The sequence below is a fragment of the Hemicordylus capensis genome, chromosome 6, assembly GCF_027244095.1.
Source record: "Hemicordylus capensis ecotype Gifberg chromosome 6, rHemCap1.1.pri, whole genome shotgun sequence".
NCBI lineage: Eukaryota > Metazoa > Chordata > Lepidosauria > Squamata > Cordylidae > Hemicordylus > Hemicordylus capensis.
Window position 1 is genome coordinate 100747213 of NC_069662.1, and position 25660 is coordinate 100772872.

General features: G+C 44.4%; 1 protein-coding gene across 1 annotated transcript in view; it reads right to left on the minus strand.

The window, feature by feature from the left end:
• Nucleotides 1-6583: 6583 nt before the first annotated feature.
• The window catches only part of LOC128331356 (prostatic acid phosphatase-like), a 45662-nt gene continuing 26585 nt past the window's right edge, over nucleotides 6584-25660 (minus strand). The window contains exons 6-9 of the mRNA XM_053264699.1: nucleotides 20620-20724; nucleotides 17167-17299; nucleotides 8538-8620; nucleotides 6584-6772 (exon numbers count right to left, since the gene is read on the minus strand). Coding sequence (XP_053120674.1) covers nucleotides 6584-6772; nucleotides 8538-8620; nucleotides 17167-17299; nucleotides 20620-20724 — 510 coding nt within the window. The remainder of the gene's footprint in view (nucleotides 6773-8537; nucleotides 8621-17166; nucleotides 17300-20619; nucleotides 20725-25660) is intronic.

Below are 25660 nucleotides of genomic sequence, written 5' to 3' on the forward strand. Positions count from 1 at the left end.
TTAGTAGGTGCTTACTTCCCATAATGGCGCACATGAAAGCCCTTACCAGCAGCAGTGCACCATCCAGCACCCGTTGAGCTGGAGGATCAACTGCACCACTCAGCTGGCCTCCACACATGTGGAGGCCATTTGCTGGCCATGCAAATGGCCTCTGCTAGCTGAGTGGTGGAGCCAATCCTCTGCCACAGTGGGTGCTGGGCAGCGTGTGGTTGCTGGTAAAAGCTTTCAGGTGTGGCAGTACAGGAGATAAGCACCTACTAATTTACACTTAAGGTGCCTCCCACTGCCCCCTTGGTGGTGCCTGCACCAGCTGCCATTGTCTCCCTAGATCAATGGTTCCCAACCTGGGTTTCTCCAGATGTTGCTAAACTACAACTCCCAGCATTCCCAGCCAGAATAAATTGTAGCTGGGGGTGATGGGAGTTGTAGTTCAGCAACATTTGGAGGAACCCAGCTTGGGAACCACTGCCCTAGATGGATGAGGAGCAGATGCAGAGTATATATTTTGTTCTCCAACTCAGTTACCAGGACTACATTGCATAGCCCTGGTCAGAAAACCAGATACTGCAGGTTAATTTCTTGAGAAGAGGAGTGGGGGGTCAAAGGAGCTGACGGGCAGCAGTAGAGCTGATATTTGTACCTTGGTTATCTGCACGCAGCCTGGTTGATGCACACATATGAAGGCAGTTTGGAACCTCAGGGTGAAATCTACCAACCACTGTGGCGGAGCATACTCCATTCATGCAGTCTCATTTAAATGTATAGGGGTTATATATATATACGATTGTGTTGACGGTGCATCCATTTTGATTGTAGAGCTGAAAGTACTGTTTGGGCAGGGAGGCTGGTTCCCAAAGCATCTTTAAAGTACACGTAGGTTAAAACATCTTTATTGCTATTGTTTCCTTTCTCTGGTGCTGCCTCAGGGCCATATCGTTTTATTTTAATTGTTGGATTTTCTTCCTGGGTTGACCACGTGGGTGATTCTCAGCCAATCACATAGTGAATGGGATAACATCACAGTGCAAGATAATCAGCAAACAATGCTAATTCAGAGTGAAGGCAATGCCTCCTGGTCAGGATTGGCTCTGGAGGTTTTGGTGCCTTAGGCAAAATTTGATTTTGACGCCCCCTCTCCCACAGCCCAGTCAAGAAGCATGAAGCCCCCACTTTAATGTGAGCCATGCAGGCTGCTCACTTGCAGGGTCAAATGTCCAACCTGTGTGAAAGACCCCCAAATGACTGATTGAAATGAATGACCAGCAAATCAACTGTGTTGATTTGAGGATATAGTGGAAGAAAGTTCCCAGTCTATTATGGGGGCAAAGCTCTAACACTTCAGAACTGAAAAGGGAGTACAGCTTATGAGACTAGCAATTTATTGGGGGCTGAGGTCTAATAAGCAAAGATGACTGGGATGTAGATTCTGCAGGCCCTTTGGGGAACAGGGTGCAGTATTACGTATGACATTCTTACACCACTGTGCAGTAATTCACGAGTGCAATACACGAGGAAGAATAATTTGCAGTGCTATATTCTGACACTGTTTATGCCCTCCCCTCCAAGAATTGGTATCCTAGGCAACCCCTCTAGGTCTGCCTAGTGGACAGGATGGCCCTGCTCTTGGTTGAGCATTGGCCTTGCTCTGAATGGGTGAGCACTGAATGCTCTGTTTTGCAACAGCCCACCAAATAGGATTAAAAGCAGCAGGGGTACCTTTTGTTGCTGCAGAAAGTTTTTTGTGAAAAGCTCTCTCTTTTGGCTCCACAATAGATTGGATTTACACATGCAGCAGCATAAGGAGGAGTTGAGGTGACAAGGCATGGTCTCAAGGCATATGATGCAGCAGCCTTTAAGCTAAATAGGTCAGAGTCTGAATGAAAAACTCCCTGGGGACCAGGGATGTAGCTATAATTGATTGAATGAATTCAAAGAAGCCAGGGGGGCCCAGCTCCTGAGGGTCCCCCAGCTCCACTCCTCCTAATTTTCATCATTATCTCCCTCACTCTGAGGGGCCACCAGGGAGAGGGGTGAACATGGGCCCCCTCTCCCCTAGCTACACCCCTGCTGGAGACCCTATGTGCACCATCATAGAAGAAATGATGCATATGACTGTGATAGGCTGAGGTTGTAGCATAGACTATACCACTACAGTATGCAAGTGGGAATTATTACTTTTTCAGAAAAGCCCCAGGCAAACAGAAAACACATGAAGGAGAACTAGCCCTTTACTGGCTGTGCTAGTGTTCTGCTTGCAGGGTAGGGGACCACTCTGTGGATTCAGGCAGGGGAGCACTCAAAAATGATAGCCCCCCACCAGCTATCTGAAGAAGTAAAGCCCCTCAGCAATGTACCACCTCACTTGGTTGCATATACGGACCACGTTGTCATGGACTTGGACCCTGAGGTCTCAGAAGATGGGGAAGACTGGGCCACAGACCATCCCCAAAGAGGGCCCCAAAACACCTGCCTTGCCAGAGGCTACCATGGGAGGAGTACCAGAAGCTAGTGATTGCCTGAGGAGGTAGTCTTGTCTCCTCCACTAACTACAAGGCTTCCTCCACTATGAACCATCCACAGCTCAGGAAAACACCACAATCCTTCAGCCAGCAGTAGCAGGAGTCTACCAGCCTCACTGAAGATGATACTAGAGAAACAGAGAGGCCCACGTGTACCCTGATTAAGAGAGGAGAGCGGCAGCTGAACTTTCCAGCACCGCGTGAGCTGGATACTAAACAACCAGGGTGCACACAGGCCTCCCATTTAGTACCCAGCTCAATGGGGCTGGGAAGTTCGATCACCGCTCTGCTCAAAGGAGGAGGGAGGAGATGGAATTCTTTAGCACTATGCGCTAAATTAACCCTAAAGTGACTATGGAGTTCTCCTCTTCAGAAGCACTCATTTAATTTCATTCCACAGAGCAGGGAGAAGGGAGTGAGGAACAATGGCTGACTGAGAGGCTGACTGGGAGTGTGGTGGGGGAGTGCCCTGCTAAGTATCCAGTAGGGCAGGGGGCAAGGGGTGGCAGCGAAGGAGGAGTGTGGCTGAGCGGGGCTCCCAGCCCTACACCCTCCTAGGTACAGCCTTGTCCACTGGGAGCTAGCCAAGGTTCTGATCACTGGCACCAGCCTACCTTTGACTTGGCAATACCTCTGGGGGGTCCCAGATGAGACCAGGCCATGCAATGTAGTTATACAGCAGTACTGACAAACGGACAGAACTCCTAAACTGTTTTTTATTAGTAGGCGTTAGCCATATTATATGAACCTGCAAATATTTATCATTTAACAAATAGTAGAGCGTACCTTTAAAAAGCAACACACCCAACCCATAAAACCAAGAATATTTCACCTAAAAATAACCAGCTGTTTCTTGTATGATAGACCTCATTCTGGTATGCTGCTATACATTGGAGAAAGATACCTTAATTTAGCGTGATGTGATGCTGCCAGAGATGTGCAAATAGGTTTGACGTCAAAAGAGTTTGATGTCGAACCTGTTCGGTTCAAAGGTTCGGGGTTGAACCCAAACATTCCCTGTTTGGTCCGACCCCGGCCTGAACACCCACGACTGTGTGGGAGGTTCTCAGGTTTTTTAAAGAAAATATTTTTTTACTTAACTCCTTCAGGGGAGTTGTTGGAGGTGGCGGGGAGGGGTCCTCGGAGGTTCCCCCTCCCCCCACCGGCCTCCCTTATTGCTGCCTCCAACTGTTCAACTGGCTCTTCAGCTTGTTTGGGCCTTCCCCCTCCGGCATGGTGGCCATTTTGGGGGCCGCTGAGCCTGCGCAATTGGCCTCTTTGTGGCTCGGGCTATGCAGAGACCAATTGTGCAGGTGCGGCAGCCTCCAAAATGGCCACAACGCCGGAGGGAGAAGGTCCGAACGGGCCTCCAACAACTCCCCTGAAGGGGGTAAGCTAATATATATATTTTTAATGTTCACAACCCCCACCCCACACCGGGCCAAACAGAACTGAGGGGGATTCAAGGGGGTGCCAGACCGAACTGGCCTGGTCCGGTTTGGGTCTGGACTAGAACCAAACTGGACCAGCCGGTTCCGTGCACACCCCTACCAGTCTATGGCTTAAAACGAATGTCTTGTTTGGGTTTAGAATGTCAGTGACAGTTCTGAAAACCACTTGAATCTACTTTTTCATTAGCAAGGCTGGCTCCATATTTCAGAGGGTACACACTCTGAAATTGTCCTCTACGGGCCCCCTCCAACTTTGGTGGGCCCCAAGAGAGTCATTCTGCCATTACCGCACAAAGGCTATGGGTACAGAGGTGGTCCCAGGGGTCAGCAGTGCACCCTTAGCAGCTGCTCAGAGATGCTCATGCCCAGCACTGGCCCTACTCATTGGAAGAGAATTTGGCTTAATAAATATGAAGATCAAGATGCTATTTTATACATAACATTTACATACATTGCAGCCACTCTCATTTTTATTGCCTTGTGTGGTGAAGAACAACATATATTACCTCTCTTTTTCTTCATATTCCCACATTCTCTTGCCCAGTCATCTACTATGATAGGAGAAACCAGCTCGGCAAACATCGATACTGGACAAGCAAAAGAGCAGCCTGGCAGGGTGAGTGGATACGGGTCTTTTGAGGTTTCGTTCCGAAAATACATCTGAATGGTGTGTTTTCTGATTGTGGAACCCCCAAAAAGATGCAAAACAAAGCGAAAAGTTAGGTGATCGTATCCAAGGATTCCTTTTCAGAGATGTTGTACTGAAATCTAGAGGACTTGATAGCAACATATGTTCTAGAACAACTAAACCTGGAGGATGCAATGTAGAGCTTCAAATGGATATAAGTGGATCCAGAGGCGCAACTATAGGGGGGGCAGGGGGGGCACGTGCCCCGGGCGCCATCTTTTCTGGTCACGTGGGGGGCGCCGCCATGACAAAAAAAAATTAAAAAAAAAATTTTTTTAATTTTGTTGTTAATACAAATGTTTCCTGCTCAGTGCAGCAGCACTGCAGCAGTCAAGGGAGCGCGTTGGCACCCCCTCCCGCATGAGCGGTCCCTTCCGCGCTGCCCGCGCCCCCCCCCCTTGCTTTGCTGGTGCCTGGCGGCCAGTCAGTGGCCTGGCTTGGCGGCGGCGGCGGGCGCTTGTGAGGAAAAACCTAAGTATAATGTAGTATGTTGGGAGGGCGGGGGGGCGCGCCATTTCAGTGCTTGCCCCGGGCGCCATTTTCCCTAGTTACGCCTCTGAGTGGATCTCAGTCTTGACTGTAGTGAGTGGCAACAAATGATGAGGAGAAACCTGAAATTATATCTGCAAGACTACCATGTTGAATTGTGGCCAATATCTTGATATCAGTTTCCCCCCTCTTCCACCCACAGACTAACTTCAACTTGTTGCTTTGTACTTTGCATCATCTCTTTCAGACCTTCATGTAGTAGTTAGTACAAAATATGGCAGCTAAGTTACCTGCAGTAGCTTCCTGTCTTTTTCTGAGCACAATTCAAAGTGTTGGTTTTAAACTTTAAAGCCACTTGGGACTAGGGTACATTATGGACTATCTTCCACATTATCTTTCCTGGCTATTAAAATCATCCCCTCAGCGAGGAGACAGGTGGCATCTCCTAGCCCCCTCTTTACCGGTCTTTAAATCCTTACAGAAGACCTTTCTTTTCCGCCGGGCATTTGCCCTGTAGTTTACTTTATTTCCTTTCCACTATCTATTTTAGTTTGCAATTTTTAATGTGATTTTTGATTGTAATTTTTAATTGTACCTTATCTACATGTCATTGTTCACCGCCCGGAGTCTTTGGAGTGGGCGGTATATTAAATGCTTCAAATAAATAAATAAATCTCATGATAGTTTTTATAGTTGTGGTGCCCCAGTTCTGGAGCTCTTTTCCCAGTGAGGCTCACCTGATGAGAGGCTCAGCCCAATGTTTTTTTGGTTACAGGTGAGAACCTTATAGATGCTAGGGCCATTCACACAACTGGGCGGGTGCAGGGAGGTGGGGAGAAGGCTGGTCCAACTTCCTCCCAGATGGTCACTGGAATGTTGCTGATTACACTCCCAGACAATCCATGCTGTGTGGCTCAGCGCGGAGCTCCGGAGGCCAGGACACATCAGATATCCCACAATGCACTGTGTGACATGTGCAGTGCATTGCAGGATTCCCCCAGGAGACTAGTAGAGATGTTCAAACAGGTTCAATGTTGAACGTTGAACTGCTTGCCACATCCCCCACCCCCTGGCTGTGCACATGGTGGCTAGAGTATCCGCGATTCAGCCTCACAGCAGCAGCGGGACGGAGGATTTGTGGTGGTGGATGGGGGGGGGCCTTGCGGTGGGAGGGCCCTCGTGACAGGGTGGTCCGGGCGCCCAGATTGCCTAGGTGCACCACTGGTAGCAACATAATATTGTAAACTGCCCAGAGAACTTGTGTTTTGGGCGGTATAAAAATATGTTAAATAATAAATAAATAAATAAATAAATAATATGCCTTGTGACTGAAAACTCAATTATTGTGAATGACCTAACTGGCTTTCCCACGTTGTTACAGTGTGTGTGTGTAATTAAAATAATGATGCATTGCTGAGGATACTTTTCTCTCTGAACTAATACAAGGTGTCAATGAATGGACATTGACATTTGATAACAAAGGGATGTTGATTGTTGACAACACAATAAAATACTTGCCCATTATCTTCTTTATGCAATTCAAAAATCTGGCAAGATGCATATGGTGGCAGTCTTTCATTGTAAATGTTGAGTGCCATCTGGAGGGCACCAAGTGTCGTATCATGCTGCAAAAAAATTCACATATATAAACTCTGTTCTAGAGGGTGGGGAAACAACTTGATTTACTCAAGGTAGGACTGGCGATATTACTGGTTCTAACCACTTATATTATTTGCTACATGTGGATATAAAGTCATCCTATTCTTTCACCCATCTCCCTCTAGAGGAAATAAGTCACGTGTGTGCGTGAGCGTGTACACACACAGACAGTTGGGGCCACCTCATTTTTCTGGCAAGGCTCCTATGTTTAACTATTGAATTATAAGCATTTGGCAGATGATGTTTATTCCTGAATTTCCATACCATGAAAAGCAACACCTTTTGAATTCCTGTAAATCATGCAGCTGTTAAAAGTACAGAAGTTCTCCTTGGGATGAAAAAAAAAAGATGGCAACCATAAAAGGTGCTTAAGAGGTAAATAAAAGCCCTGTTCAGGATCAGAACCCACCTTCCTTTGAGCATTTTAAAAAATGTGTTTTCCTACAAGGGCATAATGAGGAGTCTGGCCCCTATCTGGAGCTTTTCCGCATTGGGCTTTTACAGCGCTTTTGCACGCTGATGCTTGAGGTGTGTTCATACGAGGGTGGGATTTAGCCTGAATTCAGTACTGAGTCAGCAAGGTACTGTTCATATAGCAAGTGGAATTATTCAGTTTTTATCTTTACTAATGGAGCTTAATGTGGAGTATCTGTGTCCAAAAATAGGTACACTTTCTAAAACATTTTCCTGGGATACTCCATCATTTCACAGAGTAGGATTCTGATGTGTGGAGGAACCCCACGAATAAAGTGGATCAATAGGAGATGGAGGTGTAGCTTTGCCAAGTGTCTGCTGACATGTTAGCACTCTGGGCTAACTTATTTCCTGTGCCCTGGAGCCAACTTTCGTTCATTCATTTTTATTTTTCTGTAATTTTAAAAATTATTCCTTCCTGAAAAGCCTGACTCATTTTTTAAAAATTAATTTGCCATGGGTCTTGCACAAGGCTGCCATGTGTCTCTATAGTCAACTACAGGGTGTTTTTTAAAAATTTATTTTAAACACAAGGGTCAATGGAAAACACAAAGGTCAATGGCGGGGAAGTAAGTGGGAATGGCTGGCCAAGGAGCTCTGAAATCAGGCACAGTTGTATCACAGGATAGTAGGACTCTGGGTATTACATTTGAAGCCAATTGGGCAATAGATTGGTTTTTAATAAGAAATAATTTAGACAGGAAGGGTGTTTCACTTTTTTGTTTTTTTATTTCCTCGTTGATCTTGCACAAGGCTGCAACCAGCCACCAGATGGCAGTTTTCTAAAAGTTCAACAGGGAAACAACAAAAAAGTGAAATACCCTATGTCTAAATTGTTTTAATTAAAAATCAAACTATTGACAATTTAACTTCAAATTTGATACACAAAGTACCACTATCCTGTGGTACAACTGTGCCTGATTTCAGAGCTCCATGACCAGCCCTTTCCAACTTACATTTTCTCCTAATTTTCCATTGATCTCTGTGCTAAAAAAAAGCCTTCGCAGTTGCCTATAGAGATACGTGGCAGCCTTGCACACTGGTTCACCTTCACAACTTCATCCTTATGACCACATCAACATGTGGACTTGGCATTCTCCCCCATGCTAGAGAATGAATGCCACCCCAGCATCTTAAACTTCAGAACTGCATTGATAAAACCTGCAACTCTGTACAGATTTTAACTGCTTAGATCCTCTTGAGCAGAATAACTATGCAGGGAGTTTCAGCCAGTGTTTTTCAGAGAAAGATACTCACTGCAGAATAGATAAGCATTTTTCTTTTGCCTGGATATTTAGCAGCTTTTGAGAGAGTTTCTAGAATAGATTTCACAAGGAGACCTTAATGAAGATGGAAAAGAGTATTAATACTAATGAAACAAAAGGGTTACTTTGTAGAGGGATATACCTAAACATTCCGATATAGTAAATAAAATAATTACAAGGTGCATAAGTGGTGACAAAGCTTAATGTATGGAAATCTAAAAGAATATTTAGATTTCCATACACGATAGCATAGAAATAAAATATATATATTTAATTCACGATAATAATGAATGGCAATAATATCCAATAATGCTATTTCTCATGGTGAACAGGGGTATAATCCATCCCAAATTAAGCACATTTAAACTCTATTGGTTTCAGCTGGAGATATAAGCAGCTGAAATAAACAGGATGAACTAGCTTCATGCCAACACCTTTGGAAAGTGTTTTACAGTTAGAACTGAATACCATCAATAGTTCCGATAATTTCTCTTTTAGTTTTCCTAGACTTTCTACTAACCTTCTTCTTCTACACTTAGCTAGGCCCTTTTTCATAGCATGGTGGAGGGTGGGGGTGGGGGTGGAGGGAAGAGAGGAAAGGACAGAAATCCCTCTTAAGTGATATTAGAAGATATTACAGGAAAAGGTGTAGCATAAAATGAGCAAAAGTATCCCATGTATTGTTTCTAAGGCCAGTATTAGAAACAATAAATATGGGAGGAGAGCTGGTCTTGTGGTAGCAGCACTAATTGTCCCAGAAGCGTAGGGAGGCTGGCGGCGGCCTGTGTGTGGCTGCCGCTGCAGCCCCCTGGCCCAGCCCCTCCACATCTGACGTCAGACGCAGGGGACTGGTTAGCCGAGCCCCTGCATCTGACGTCAGACGCGGGGGCGTGGTCTCCCTCCCAAACAGGGCTGTGTGATCCTGTTTGGAACAGAGATCAGCCCGCTTTGCTTTGGGCAGCGTGGGCTGGAGCGACTCTCCCTGCCTTAAAGGCAGGGAGAGCCATTCCAGCCGTGTTGCCAATGCAGCCATGCTGCCAACTCCAGCCATGCTGCCAACACAGCACGGGCTGATTTCGGTTCCGAAATTTCAGTTCGGGACCGAAATAACTCCCCCCGCGTCTGACATCATACGCAGGGTGTGTGTCCCTTGATTGGTGGTGGCCCGGGTTCTTAGAATCCGTTCGCCCAATGGTGGCTCAGCCCCTGAATTGTCCCCTTTGCTAAACAGGGTCCACCCTGGTTTGCATCTGAATGGGGGATGTGTGAGCACTGTAAGATATTCCCCTTAGGGGATGGGGCTGCTCTGGGAAGAGCAGAAAATTCCAAGTTCCCTCCCTGGCATCTCCAAGACAGGGCTGAGATAGACTTCTGCCTGCAACCTTGGAAAAGCCGCTGCCAGTCTGTGGAGACAATATGGAGCTAAATGGACCAATGGTCTTCATCATCCTTTATTACAGTCATAGACCAGCATAAAAATACATGTTAGAGAATACGAGTAAATAAGAGTGGCAATGGAAGGTAGTTACATATGTGATGATGCATATTAACATTAAAAGAACTAATAGTACTTAGAATGTATGAGGGTGTTAAAAATGTGATTGCTAAAAAAGCTAAAAGTACTAAAATACTAAAAATGTAAATGCATAAAATAATAATAATGTTTAAAAGTCATAAAAATGCATAAAAGATATTAAAAGGGGACATAAAATAGTAGTTAAAACAGAATATAATAGAGCTATAAAAGTCAGAGTAAAAATTATATTGAACATTAAGATCAGTGAAAGGAGTAAAAGGGGAGGTGTGAGTAATTACAAAATCACATCAGGACTAAAAAGGCTCAGAGCTTGTCATCCGCCGGCAGATGCCGCTCTCAGCCGCACAGTATCTGGCAATGCTATAAGTTATGGTAGGCTTAAAGTCAGAGAGTAGCAAGGAACTGTAGAACCGTCTCGGACAAGGGTTCTCAAACTTGGGTCCCTAGATCTGGCTGGACTTCAGTTCCCATAATCCCCAGTTGCAATAGTCTTTGGCCATTGTGCCTGGAGGATTATGGGAGTTGAAGTCCAACCACATCTGGGGACTCATGTTTGAGAACCCCTAGTCTCGGACATCCCGGGAACTTGCTTCACAGTGGAAGAATGAGAGAGGCACGAATGTCTCTATAGAACGAGCAGTATAGGAGGACATGCTCAGTAGTTTCAATCTGCCCTGAGCCACAGGGGCATAGGCGGTCTGCAAATGGGATCCTTCTATAGCGGCCTTCTAGCACTGCTGAGGGGAGGCCATGGCAGCGAGCCAATACCAATGGTCTGACTCAGTGTTCTCTCTAAAAAAATTTCATCTGTGTGCGGAATGAGTTTTGTTCTGGGCAGCAGTATCAAGCCAGTGTGCGTGCACATGCATTCAGAATGGGGATTCCTGATTCAACCTGAGCAGGATCTAAAATTAACTGAGCGGACGTCAAAAAATGTGTGAGCGCACGCACGTGCGCATGCCTTACTCGGGGCTACTCAACTTCGGCCCTTCTGCAGATGTTGGCCTACAACTCCCATAATCCCTGGCTATTGGCCACTGTGGCTGGCGATTATGGGAGCTGTAGTCCAAAAACAGCTGGCGGGGCCTAAGTTGAGCAGGTCTGGAGATGGAACACTGGTCTGATTCGGTATAAGGAAGCTGCCTATGTTTTCCTATTGGTGTTATCTCCCAAATCTACCAGCTTCACAAAATTCCTGCTATACATCTAAGCAGGAATAATTATCCAAAACAATATTTCTGTATCTGGTACTTCTCAACTTACACTCCCTCTGCACTGGTCAAAAGCATCAGGAGACACACCCTGGAATCTCAAAAGTTTACAGTCTTTCCATTGCATTTGCCTCTTAATTAATTGACAAAAGGCTGTATGCTTGTGAATGTAAGTAAGCAAATATATCCACACATATGGGCAGCATAAACTTACTATTGACATCTCAGTATACAGGTTTATAACATAATCTAGAGCTTTCCAAGCAATAGCTGCCCCAACATTGATCATATATCCATTTTATTTATTTATTATTTCTCTATGTAAACCGCCCTGAGCCATTTTTGGAAGGGCGGTATAGAAATCAAATGAATGAATGAATGAATGAATGAATGAATATAAAAGTTAACTCCTTCTCCAACATGGAGTCTATTATTAAACATAATTTGTAGGACCATCAACAGATTAAAGAGTTTTAGTAGAACCTGCCATTTAATCAATCAAGTAATCTGTGTATTTAAATAGTTCTGCATATGAACTAAAGCTCATATAGATGCCCTTTTGAGATATCGATACAAGTTCAAAATTGCTCACAGTTTAATAGACACAGCTACTGCTCCATATTAGATGGAAAGGCAAGGACATTTCTTTTACATTCCCTGCCACGAGGCCCAAACTACTTATGGCAGAGAGGTTCCTGAAGGTTACGAGACATTCAGGGGCATACTTTAAGGAGGCACAAAGGGCTGCAGAATGACAGGAGGGGGACTTTGACAATCAACCCGCCCCCCTGCGCATACGCAACATTATTCAGCACACAGTGTCAGCACAGCCAAGGACAACTATAAGCTCTTCCGGCAAAGAGACTCCGCTGTGCGTTTTGCTGTTACTTTGTGGGCTACCTATCTTCTGGCTAATTGTAACAACTTTCAGCTGGGTCTGTTGCTAGGAGGAGGGGCTGGCCACCATTGTAGCTATAAAGGCAACGGCTGTGCCAAAGGTGCAGCTGTTAGTGCAGCCAATGGTGGGCCGGGCCGTTGGGCAGGCTGTCTGTAGGCAGCTGCTGAAGCTGGCTGCCAAAGGAGACTGGCTTTTGGGGGTGGGGCTGATACCCTTAGGTCTCTATAGTTATGTGTTTCAGTGTATCTGGAGATAGCGGGAGGGTGTTCACTGTCCCTGGGGCTATTCCAGTGATGGTGGGGAATAGAGAACAATGTGGCATTGGCAGGGTAGCAGGCCATTACAGCAGAAGGGAGATCAGAAATTGATTATTTTTATTATTTATTTTTACATTTTATATCTCGCTCTTCCTCCAAGGAGCCCAGAGCGGTGTACTACATACTTAGGTTTCTCCTCACAACAACCCTTTGAAGTAGGTTAGGCTGAGAAATTTAATAGCTGTTGCCCCTTCCAGCCCCCCCACCAGCAATTTGACCCTGGGGAGCAGTACCAGTCTCCCACACAACCTCATCTTGCTTCTCCGTAATGCCAAGTAAGTTCAAAATAAAACAGAAATCATCCATGATTTGGTTGCTGATGATGGAGCTGACCAGGTATGTATTGCAGAGACCTGGATGGGGGAGGCTAGTGGTCCAGTTTGGGCCCAGCTTCTCATGGCAGGATACTTTGTTGTGGAGCAGGTGAGAGGGCATGGGCAGGGAGGAGGTGTGGCTGTGGTATATAAGAATAATATCTTCCTTACCAGGGTTCCTGTCAGGAAATTGGCCTATATTAGGAACACAGGAAGCTGCCATATACTGAGTCAGACCTGGATGGCAGTGGCTTTTCCAAGGTTGCAAGCAGGAATCTCTCTCAGCCCTATCTTGGAGATGCCAGGGAGGGAACTTGAAACCTTCTGCTCTTCCCAGAGCGGCTTCATCCCCTGAGGGGAATATCTTGCAGTGCTCACACATCAAGTCTCCCATTCATATGCAACCAGGGTGGACCCTGCTTAGCTAAGGGGGACAAGTAATGCTTGCTACCACAAGACCAGCTCTTATTATGTGTGTGTACGTATGTCGAAAGAACAAGGATAGAATGGTACTTCTGTTGGTTTACCATTCACCCTGCTGCTCAACAGTTTGCTGACTGACTTGGTTGCAGAATTGGCATTGGAGTCTCCCAGACTGTTAGTTCTGGGGGACTTTAATGTTCACTTTGGAACCAACTGGTCAGGATCAGCTCAGGAGTTCATAGTGGCCATGACAACTATGGGCCTATCCCAAGTGCTCTTGGGACCAACACACGTTGCTGGTTACATTTTCAATTTGGTTGTTTGCTCTGATCAGGATGGTGTTCTGTGGGTGAGGACTCCTGTCATTTCCCCATTGTCATGGATGGACTACCATCTGGCTAAGGTTGGACATACAACCACAACTCTCCTCTGCAGGGGTGAAGGACCTATTAGGATGATCTGCCTAGAAAGACTATTGGATCCAATAGGATTCCAAGAAGCCTTGAAAGGCTTTAAGGTTGGTTCTGCCAGCAATTCTGTTGATGCCCTGGTTCAGACTTGGAATAATGAGCTTACTAGGGCAGCAGACATGATTGTCCCTAAGCAATCCAACCTGCTTCTAAATGAGCTCCTTGGTATATGGAAGAACTATGGGGGCTGAAGCAGCAAAGTAGATGACAAGAGTACAAGTGGAGAAAGACTCATCTTGAATCTGACAGATTACAACACAGAGCACATTTGAAGATCTATGCTCTGGAAATGCGCACAAAGAAGCAGTTCTTTTCTGGCTGCATTGCTTCTTCAAGTTCACGTCCAGTGGAGTTGTCTAGGGTTGTGAGAGGGTTAGTAGATGCCCCTTCTCCCCTGAATGAGAATTTGGATCCATCAATTATCCACTGTGACATTTTAAATGAGGTTTTTGTAGGTAAAATCTCTCATATTTGAGCTGAATTAGACTTTACAGTTACTATAGAGCCTACTGTGGAGGTGTCCAACAGCTCCTCTTGTATGTTTAAATTCAGTTTTTGACTCCTAAGGATGTGGACAAGCTGTTTGGGACACTTTGCCTTACTACCTGTTCTCTTGATCCTTGCCCTACATGGCTTATACGATCTAGCAGGGAGGTTATCAGAGGGAGTCTTGTTAATATCATTAATGCTTCTCTGAGGGAGGGCAAGATGCTTCCTTGTCTCAAAGAGACAATTACTAGACCACTGTTGAAGAAACTTGCATTGGATCCCTCAGAATTAGGCACTTATAGGCCTGTCTCCAATCTTCCATGTTTGGGCAGGGTGACTGAGAGGGTGGTGGCATCTCAGCTTCAGGCAGTCTCGGAAGAAGCAGATTATCTAGACCCATTTCAAACCAGCTTTCGGGCAGGCTATGGGGTTGAGATGTCCTTGGTTGACCTGTTGGATGGTCTTCAATTAGGAATCGACAGGAGGAGTGTGACTCTGCTGATCATTTTTGATCTCTTGGTGGCTTTTGATACCATTGACCATGGTATTCTCCCTGAGCGCCTGAAGGGGTCTGGAGTGGGGGTGCACTGTTTTGCAGTGGTTCCATTCCTACCACTCGGGCAGGAAGTAGGTGTCACTTGGAGATTGTTGCTCTTCAAAATGAAAGCTATTGTATGGGGTCCTGCAGGGCTCCATTCTATCTCCAATGCTTTTTAAGATCTACATAAAACCACTGAGAGAGATCATAAGGGGATTTTGTGCAGGGTGTTATCAGTCTGCTGATGGCACCCAAATCTATTTCTCCATGTCATCTTCTTCAGGAAATGGCCTAACATTTCTAAATTCCTGCCTAGAGAGAGTAATTGGTTGTATGAGGGAGAAGCAAGATGGAGGTACTCATTGTGGGAGGCTGGAACTTAGGAAGTGGCTTAGATCTGCCTGTTCTGGATGGGGTTACACTTCCCTAGAAAGAACAGGTTTGTATTCTGGGAGTACTTCTGGACCCAAACCTCTCCCTGGTCTCTCAGGTTGAGGCAGTGGCCAGGAGGGCTTTCTATCAGCTTCGGCTGATATACCAGCTAAGTCCATTTCTGGAGATAAACAACCTTATAACAGTGGTGCATATGCTGGTAACATCCAGACTGGTTGCGGTTGCCACTGGTTCAGTTGGTGGCAACTCAGAACTGGACCTTTTCTGGGGTTGCCCCGGGGCTTTGGAACACACTTCCTGATGAAATGGGAGCCTCCCATTCTCCAGACGTTTTTAAGAAGGACCTGAAAATATCAGGCTTTTAGTTTATATTTTTGAAGTTTTATGTCAGAGTTTTTATCTGTATTTTAAACTGTTTTAATTGTGTTAATTTTTTAAATTGTTGTGTTTTTAGACTATGAACCACCCATGGGCTTGTGTATGGGGTGGTATAAAATGTCTTAAATAAACTAAATAAAAACAAACAAACATATTATTTTAACTTTTAGGTTCACAAGTTAAAATGCTTCCTCGCTGGTTAAAATTGACATCTATTAATGAATCAGCTAATACTTCTAGGATGAAAGTACCAATTAAACCAATTAGAGCATAGGTTCCAACCTGTGCTACTCCAAGGCGGTTTCCAGATTACACGCTGCAACAGTTTTGCAACGTGTCCACTAAGTGTGTTTCTGTACTGCCTGCATTCCGACACAACTGTCAGTAAGGTTTTTAATGTCCTATTTTGGGTTTTGTTGTGGCGCCGCAGTGGTACAACGTTGCATCTGCGTTGCAGGAAAGTAACAGTAATTTTCCAGTAATTGTATGAGGGTTGCAACGATGTTTCCGCGATGTACATGGCATGGTGTGGAAGGCTCATTCAGCGAGGGCGGTGGCCATCTGCCCATGTTGCTCCTTCAAGCTTTGATTTTATTTTTATCTGTTTATCTTTTTTATTTCTTATTTTTCATTGTGCAAAGGGGGAGCAGCAGGTGGGTGGCCACCCCTCCTCTCTGCCCTCTGGAGCACTCCCTGCTCCAACCAGCCCAGGGCTCAGGGAGAGGGTCAGGTGGCGGCTCTTCTGAGCTGGCTGCCAATGAAGGCTGTCGTGGGGGCTCGTTGCAAGGAGGCTCTGAGAGGCTCTGCCTGGGCTTGCTTGGCTCACCAGTTTTGGGGGGCAAAGCAAGGCGGACAGCTGCCTCAACTCCCCCACTGCCACCCTCTCCTCTACTGTTTTTTTTCCCCTGGAGCACTTGTGCAAGGGTGCAATGCTGCAATTAAATGTTTGTTTTGGAACAGTGCTTTCCTGATGGCTTTGAGCAAGGCTGCCCAGATTTTTTTTTAAAGTCATCTCATCATCCCCCGCCCCCTCCACGACCCCAGTGGCCCAAAATGGAGTAGGAGGAGGGGGCAGAGAATGCATTTCAGGTAGATTATGGACACCCCTTGCCTGGAAATCCTATTGCAGTGGAGGGCAACATGAACGGCCACAACCCTGTCATGGTGCATTGAAAAACGCTGTACTCATGGCTTCAAGCGATTGGACTGGTGCAAAGCTCATAATCTGGAAAACGCCCAGATGTTGCTGAACTACAACTCCCATCATCCCAGAGAATGCATTTCAGGTAGATTATGGACACCCCTTGCCTGGAAATCCCATTGCAGTGGAGGGCAACATGAATGGCCACAACTCTGTCATGATGCATTGAAAAATGCTGTACTCACGGCTTCAAGCGATTGGACCGGTGCAAAGCCTGGAAAAAATCTGGAAAATGCCCAGATGTTGCTGAACTACAACTCCCATCATCCCCAGCTACAAATAGTAGAGGAGAATTGTAGTTCAGCAATATCTGGTATGCCACAAGTTGGGGACCCCTGAATAAGAGCTTCCAGCCCAAATACTATGTGGTTTCCCCCCAGCTAGAATATACTGTAAAGAAGATGTGTCATATTACCAACATTGTCTCAGTGATTTGAATGGATCTTGCTTACCTCCTTGCAGTTGTGCCTTCTCTTCTTTTTTGTAAATGCCAAATAGTGAAGACAAGGACAACATAGTCAGCTCAGCCAGCGTGGCCTGTACATCTTTAGTAGCCCATTCAGGTATTGTATAATTGTGAACAGACTGCAATAAAAAGAATATATTTTTATTTATTTATTTACTTACTTACTTACTTATTTACTTATTTAACATATTTTAATACCGCCCCAAATTATGTTGAGACCTTTTAAGGCTTTTCTTTCTCCTGCCACTGTTTTTCTTTACTGAACAAATATGCTTCCTAGACTTTTAAAAGGCATATGTCAGTACTATCCAGTACTGCAGTTCTCAATTCTAGAAGGCATATCACTGCCTAGAGATTACATATCAGGTGGTATAAAAATATGATAAATAAACGAACAAATAAACAAATAAATAAATTATCTGCTATAGAACTCTGATGTTGAGCATCTGGTAAATTACATGATCGTTTTTGTAGAATGCCAGAAGCGTAACCTGAATTCTTGCAGGTTACCAGAGGGGGCAATAGATTTCACTACATTCTGAAAACACTATGAAGCATTCTATTCAATCAGGTGGTGGGCCGGATTTGATTCAAAATACACCTCCAGGACACTTTCCAGATCACACTCTGTTCAGCAGCAAAATGCTTCAGCTTGGCAGGACCGTTTTGAAAACGTAAATAGCTTGCGTAACCTTCCTACAACAGGAGAATGAAGCTATTTATTTATTTTTGCGACGCACATGCAATGTTGTAGGACTAAAACACAAGGATAAAGTCCGAAAGAAGGCATCGGAAATGCTAACGGCATCTTACTGACACCACAGGGACTGTGATGTCAAAACACAGGTAGTTCGGAAGCACACTTAACAGACATGCTGTAGTGTGTAATCTGGAAAGTGCCCAGGGGCCCGCAACCAACCAACCAACCCAAAGTCTGTTCTTCCTTTGCTGGTGCTCGTCCAGTGCTTCTGTCGCCTCACACTTGCCTTCTGCTGCCTTCTGTCCTCCTCACTCTCTTCCCTTCCCTTCCTCTTCCTTCTTCCCTCCTCTACCTCCACACGTGTGCAGGAAGAAGGCATCTTGCCCCACCTTCTGTCTTCCTCCTTCTCCCCCTCCCCGCTTTCTCTCAGTGCTTTGTGGGCTGTAGAACCTGCCACAAAGATGCAAGGAGGAGGAGCATGGTGGCGGAAGGAAGGAAGCTGCAGCAAATGGGAGAAATGCTGCAGTTTGGGCATGTGTGGGGGTGGGGGAGAGAAATATCAGTGGTGGGAAGCAGGAAGCAAGCAAGCCACGGGAAGTGGCGAGAAATGTTGCCACTTCGGGAGGGGGGAGGAAGAAATTTGACAGCAGCAGCTTGCTCGTTGCTGGACACTTGGGCTGGGGACAAGACTGGACCCAGCCTGTGGGCTGTATGTTTGACACCCCTGTCCTAATACTTTCATAAAGCATATGAAAACACTAGCATTCTGATTAAAAATATGGTGGTGACCTGTTTGTGAGAGGCCAGAGATATAACTGCTTTCTTGACCTAGAGCTGCTCTTTTGTCTGGGCAACCCATCTAGAACAGGGATGCTCAACGTTGGGTCCTCAGATTGGACTTCAACTCCCATAATCCCCAGCCCCAGTGGCCTTTGGTTGGGGATTATGGGAGTTGAAGTCCAATAACATCTGGGGGCCCAACGTTGAGAATCCCTGATCTAGAAGACCCTGCCTGCCTTCCAGTCCTTCAGACTCCTTTTTCATCTGACCAGTTTCATCTTGTCTGCCTGGCCTGCATCTCATTCTTGTTTGCCTGCTGTCCCATCCTGCAGCTTATTCGGCCATGGAGCCCTTCCTGGCTCCAACAGAATCCCAGGGGTCTCCCTGAATTGTGTACCCTAATATAGATTCTACTTTGTCCCCTTACACAGAGAAATAATTTCATATTATAGACAAAAGCTGCTGCAAGTTACACGGCTGATATATGTCTTGTTTCAATATAGAATAAAAACTACGAAGGTGATGGAGTTCTCAAACTGGCGACTTAGCACCAGGGTCCATGAGCCTTCTGATGTGCACCACCAGGGAAGTTGGCAAACAGAGGAACCGTAGGCCTAATCTCTGATGCTCTGCAAAACTACTTCTTAGTGTACAAGCCAGGTCCACTAACTTTGACCATTAGTACCATCTCAGGGAACAAATGCTCATAGTGATTTTTGGCAACATCTATCCCTTAGAAATGAAAAATAAGTGATAGCATTGTTGCACTTACAACTTTCTCTGTCATTATCACATCTTCTTTATCCCTCCCCACAAGACACCAAATGGCTCAGCAGGGAAATGCTTGACTAACAAGCAGAAGGTTGCCAGTTCAAATCCCTGCTGGTATGTTTCCCAAACTATGGGAAACACCTATATCAGGCAGCAGCGATATAGGAAGATGCTGAAAGGCATCATTTCATACTGCACGGGAGAAGGCAATGGTAAATCCCTCCTGTATTCTGTCAAAGAAAGCCACAGGGCTCTGTGGGTGCAAGGAGTTGAAATTGACTTGACAGCACATGTTACCTTTACCTTACCAAATGATTAGGAAAAAATGGCAGTCATTTTTGCATATTGCAGGGTAGAGGTTGCACAGTTTAGAGTAAAGTTTAGGGCTGGGTAATAATGAACAAGTTGTCTTCTCTCCATGAAGTAAATTTTGGAGGACATTCCTGTTAATTTTCATCTTTGTTCCTCTGACAACATTGATAAAACTGAATAACATTGGTTTCTGTTTTAAAAAACTTTTAAAAGTTTTTAAATTACCATTGGAAATTTGGCTGCTGTAGGTCTAATTGTCAGGACAGTAAAAGCGTGACGTAATGAATGCTGAAAGTATTGCAGTGCTATCACCTGTTTTCCATCTCTAGGGGTGTAGAGCTTGTCAAAAATCACAATGGACATTCGTCCCCACAGATGGTACCAACCATCCCAGTTGGAGCATATACTAACTGCAAGTGGCTGGAAGGCTTACTGCGGTTTCTGAGCCCAGCAGAATCAGGCATCTGAGGAGTCAAGAAGATCCTATTTGACCTTGTATAACAATTCTCTCTATCCTGGCTCCTCAGTCTGAGCGCTTGAGCAGTATCAGGGTGTCTGGAAGTCCTGCTGAACCATCAACATGGCTCCTAAGTTCTCAATTCTGAATATTAGGCCAATTCTTTCCAAAAAATATCCACTTTATCATTCCATCTCTACACTTAATAAAATTCATGATCTTACATGTAGGAACAATATTCTAGGTTTTCTTTAACCATTCATGTTGGGGGAGCACCAATTTGTCCAGTTTTTCCTAATCATTGGCAATAAACGTTATACCATGAATCATTCTAAGATAATTTCATTCTGTCTAGTGGTACTCAAGTAATATAACACAATATTAAAGAATAAGAAAGAAAAGACCAGCAAGAAAAATACCTCACAGAACAAAGTATCTTGAAGATTCCAGAGTTTGAAATTGTCCAGATTCTTGAGAGTTTCGAGATCATAACCTGAGTAGTGAGCTATGGCTTTTAAAAATTCCTGAAAGGAAATAAGGAAAAATCATCAAATGTAAATTATACACTAAGAGATTCACATAGTTTGTGATCCTGCACACCATAATCGTATGATAGGGCAATAGGGTCAGCACATGCTGCTTAATTTTTTTGTTTAGAAGTTTGTAGAGACTGTAATCCTGCACGTACACAGGGGAAGCTACTTAAAAAATCACATTAAAGTGCATGGAATTTAATAACCACATGCAGGATTGCAACCATAATCTAGCACATGACACTTTTTAGATATATTGACAGGCATGTGTCTTTGTACATAGAAATAGTACACATCCTTTCATTAGTGAGGTGCTGTTAACCTTAATGCCTATGTAATCGCTACCATTATTACCAGTATTAGTTTATGGTGTGGATTAACTATGGAGGCTCCCTGAATTTGGCAACGAAAGGGGGTTGTGCAGTGCTCTCCCCTCTTCTTTCTTAATCGGTAGTGGAGTGTGCTCAGAGGGTCCTTAGAATTTTTTGGTGGTTCCAGTCCAGGCAAGAAGGAGAAAAGGAGGTTTTGGAAACCCACTGTGTTTTATGAACTTGCTTCCTCATTCATTTCCTCTTCAAACAAGTTGTGCACGAGTTTGAGACTCTGGACAAGCCCTATTAGCTTGTTGCACATCTGTTTTCTTTGTTTCAGCTGCACACCCACAAGACATAAGGACATAAGAACAGCCCTGCTGGATCAGGCCCAAGGCCCATCTAGACCAGCATCCTGTTTCACACAGTGGCCCATCAGATGCCTCTGGGAAGCCCACAAGCAGGAGGTGAGGGCATGCCCTCTCTCCTGCTGTTGTGCCCCTGCAACTGGCATTTAGAGGCATCCTGCCTCTGAGGCTGGAGGTAGCCTATAGCCGCCAGACTATTAGCCATTGATTGACCTGTCCTCCATGAATTTGTCTAAGCCCCTCTGAAAGCCATCCAAGCTAGTGGCCATTACCACATCCCGTGGCAGAGAATTCCATAGATTAATTATGTGCTGTGTGAAAAAGTACTTACAGTACTTTTGTCAGTCCTAAATGTTGGTCCAGTTTCATGGGGTGGCCCCGGGTTCTAGTGTTGTGAGAGAGAGAGAGACAAGTTTTCTCTGTCCACTCGCTCTACTCCATGCATAGTTTTATATACCTCTATCATGTCTCCCTGTAGTTGCCTCTTTTCCAAAGTAAAGAGCCCCAGATGCTGTAGCCTTGCCTCAAAAGGAAGGCATTCCAGGCCCCTGATGATCTTGGTTTCCCTTTTCTGCACCTTTCGAGTTCTGTAAAATCCTTCTTAAGATACGGTGACCAATACTCCAAATGTAGTAGCACCATAGATTTGTATAAGGACATTATAATACTAACATTCTTATTTTCAATCCCCTTCCTAATGATCCCTAGCATGGAATTTGCCTTTCTCACCACTGCCATGCATTGAGTCGACACTTTCAACGAATTGTCCACCATGACCCCACCAATGACTCTCCTGGTGAGTCACCGACAGTTCAGCTCCCATCAGTGTACATGTGAAGTTGGGGGTTTTGCCCCAATAAGCACCACTTTACACTTCCTCCATTGAACAGAATTTGCCATTTTGTTGCCCACTCCCCCAGTTTGGAAAGATCTTTTTGGAGCTCCTAACAATCTGTTTTGGATTTCACGACCCTAAATAGTCATCTGCAAATTTGGCCACTTTGCTGTTTACCCCAACTTCTAGATCATTTATGAACAAGTTAAAGAGCACTGGTCCCAGTTCAGATCCATGGGGGTCTCCACTTCTTACTTCCCTTTTCTTGTAGGAGTGGTATGAATGGTGCAAAAGTGCTATTGGGACAATTTTCTTAAAAGAAAGAGATGGGTTGTATGTGTTTAATTTTATTTATCAAGCCACATGCTACTTTGCGGAAGAAAAGTTATCACAGAATAGCCTTCTACCATCATTGTATGTATGTTTTTATGATTTGTACCATTTTGTAACAGGTATTTTAAGTTTGGCTTCATGTGTGTTTAACTAATTCATATGTACAAAGAAGTGTAAATGTTTATAAATCCTCGTGTTTGGCATTAGAATTTTTATTTCTTGCAATCACTGGTGGAAATACACAGGAAATATAGTGACTTGAATCCAAAGAAACCCTTTCAGAAAGAGCGGTTACACCTAATCTAACAGCAATGCATTGCAGCATATATATACATAGCACAGGTCAAAAGGGTGGGTCCTAGGTGTTCCTGAACATTTTACTCAAACCTCAAGGCCCCTGCCTCCTTCCCCTGCCTTCCCCTTCCCCTCCTTCCCCTGCCAGGCAAGGTAGCAAAGAGTAAGGAAGATAGTTGATCAGGCTTTAAAAAGGCATTCAGCACTTTTGATCTGCCAAGCAGAACACAGCCTATTAACCATGTTTGCTATCCCACTGAAGTTCTGCATTCAGCCTGGTGGGTCTCAAACTTGTAGGTCTGGGTCACCTGTGAAATTCTTTTTCTTTTTTTGCTCTCACTTCTTTTGTGATCAGGTTGTTTGGATAAGTAGCATGGGATAAATAGGACTGTGCTTTAGGTCTCTTGGAGGTAACCTACATTAAAGCCAGAACATGATCTTTCTCCAAAATTCATGCCTACATTTTCCAGCATGATGGTATAAATGATATTTATATCCATATACTGTAGTATGCAAACACATAGTAGTGCACTTTGGCATTAAAAAGTAGATGATTTCTACATGTAATGATACATATTTATTAGGAAACAACTTAAGCATAGTGAGGTTCTGTTGAGATCCTATTATTTTGATTAATTTTATCAGAATAACCAAATTGAGAAAAATAGGTTTACCTTGCATGGGAAGATGGACAAATGCTCTTTCTAGATTATGTTTTTCTACTCAAGCTACTTGTTAATTTCTGGCCTGCTTCACCATCCAGTTTGAACACATTGGCTGACAGCCTAAATTATTCAATAGTACTAAATTACTCAATAGGTTACTGCCCAGGAGTCACTTTAAAAGGACTACTATGTTTTGAAAGGATTTACTCTAATAATGGATGAATCCTCACTATTTATTTAGCAAATGTATTTACCATCCAAAACTCATGTCTGAGCAGTTTATAATAAACAACACAAATTAAAAACAGTGTTTAAAATATTTAAAAACTTAATGATAGATTCTAGACCTAGAATCTATCATTGATCTATAGATCTAGACCTATGCTTTTGTAACAATCAGTCTCCCCTCCCCTCTCCCCCCTCCCCTCTCCCCTAAGGAGTGAACCAGAAGGGAACCCTGTCCTGACTGACAGACTGGTGACCGCTAGGAATCAGCCACTCAGCACATGGTGGGTGGGACCTAAAGGGCCATGAGCCAGGAAGATAAGCATTTTTTGGGGCAGTTGAAGCTAGGCTGGGCTGCCAGCTGGACATGTGGCAAAGGAAATGGCTGCAGAAAGGAGGACTCCAGTTCTTGGAAGATAAGACTGCAGGGGCTTGAATTCTCTCCTGGAGTTTGAGGTGAGTTCAAGGGGGAAGGAAGCCAGGGCTTTTGGCTTCTGGAAGTTTAGCCTAGGGAATATTTTGTTAGTCAGTTTGCGTTAGACATTTTATTTTCCTTTCATGTGCTCTGTATATCCCTGCAACCGGTCTATTGTTGTTTTACCTAGAACACAACTAAGCTAAGAAAACAATAGCCTGCACCCATCCATCCAGCTAGGATGGATCAGTTGAAAGAGTCTCTGTAAATTTTAAAGGTGCTTTTGTATTTTCTTACATTCGTATTCTTTGCAACTAGGTTACCACAATTTTTAACGCGTGCCACTCCAATATCAGTTGGAGTGCTTTTTGAAAGAAACCTTGTAATCAACTGAGTATTTTGACCTGTAACTAAAAGCTGAGAGAGCCTCAGATGGATATTGCCTGTAGTATTTTGAATAAAGTCTATTTTTCTTTTTGTTCTTTGCAAATTTTAACCAGCATCTTTGAGTGGGTTTTTAAATCAGGAAAGCGGGGCTGGAAAGGGGTTTATTCTGGTGTACACATACCTCAATTTGATTGTTCAGCTAACAACGTTTCTCTCCACGTGTAAGCTTGCATGTGGAAGGTTTTTGTACTTCTCCAATAGAAAGAGAAGGAGAGTCTCTCTGGAATTACACCCAAATCTGGGTGTGTGTGTTTAAACTCTGTAATAATTGGGTGGCAGTGGCAGCAAATTAGTTACTGGAGAAACAGGAAAGTTCAAAGGAACAGCCTTTGTGGGTGAAACCACAGGGAGGGGATGATTCAGTCTTTTTTCTTCCCCTCACGTGGGCTTGCCTTAGGACAAAGGCTGGGGTAAATCCGCTACAGATTTATAAACAAACAAACAAACCTTCATTCAGTAACCTGTTCTGCCTATAGTATAGAAATAATGTCTTTGCAATGCACAAAATCATGCTCTTGTGATGTTTACTGGCTCAATAGCTACAGATCTCTATCTAATGAATGGGCTGTGGAGATCATGCACAACCCAGTCCTACAAAGCTGCTTTCAAAGTGGTGGTATGATGGTCTTTCCTGGGAGGAGAACTGGTCTTAGGCAGAGAGCATGAATTGTCCCCATTTGCTAAGCAGGGTCCACTTTGGTTTGCATTTGGATAGGTGACCACATGTGAGCACTGTAAGATATTCCCTTTAGGGGATTGAAGGAACCATAGCTCAGTGGAAGGGCATCTGCATGCTGGTTTTCCATTGAAAATTCAAAACCTGTAATTTCACCCCCTGAAAGTGCCATTTTAACAAATGAGTGGGGCAAGACAGAAAGACACCTTGGATGGATCATGGGAGGACTGAGACTTTTGCACCTGATCTTAGAACCTCTGGGAATGGAGCAACTGTCTACAGGATAGAAGAGATGTAACAAGTCAGACTAAAGGCTAACTGAATAATGGGGAATAATAAGTAGATTATTTTGCCCTGT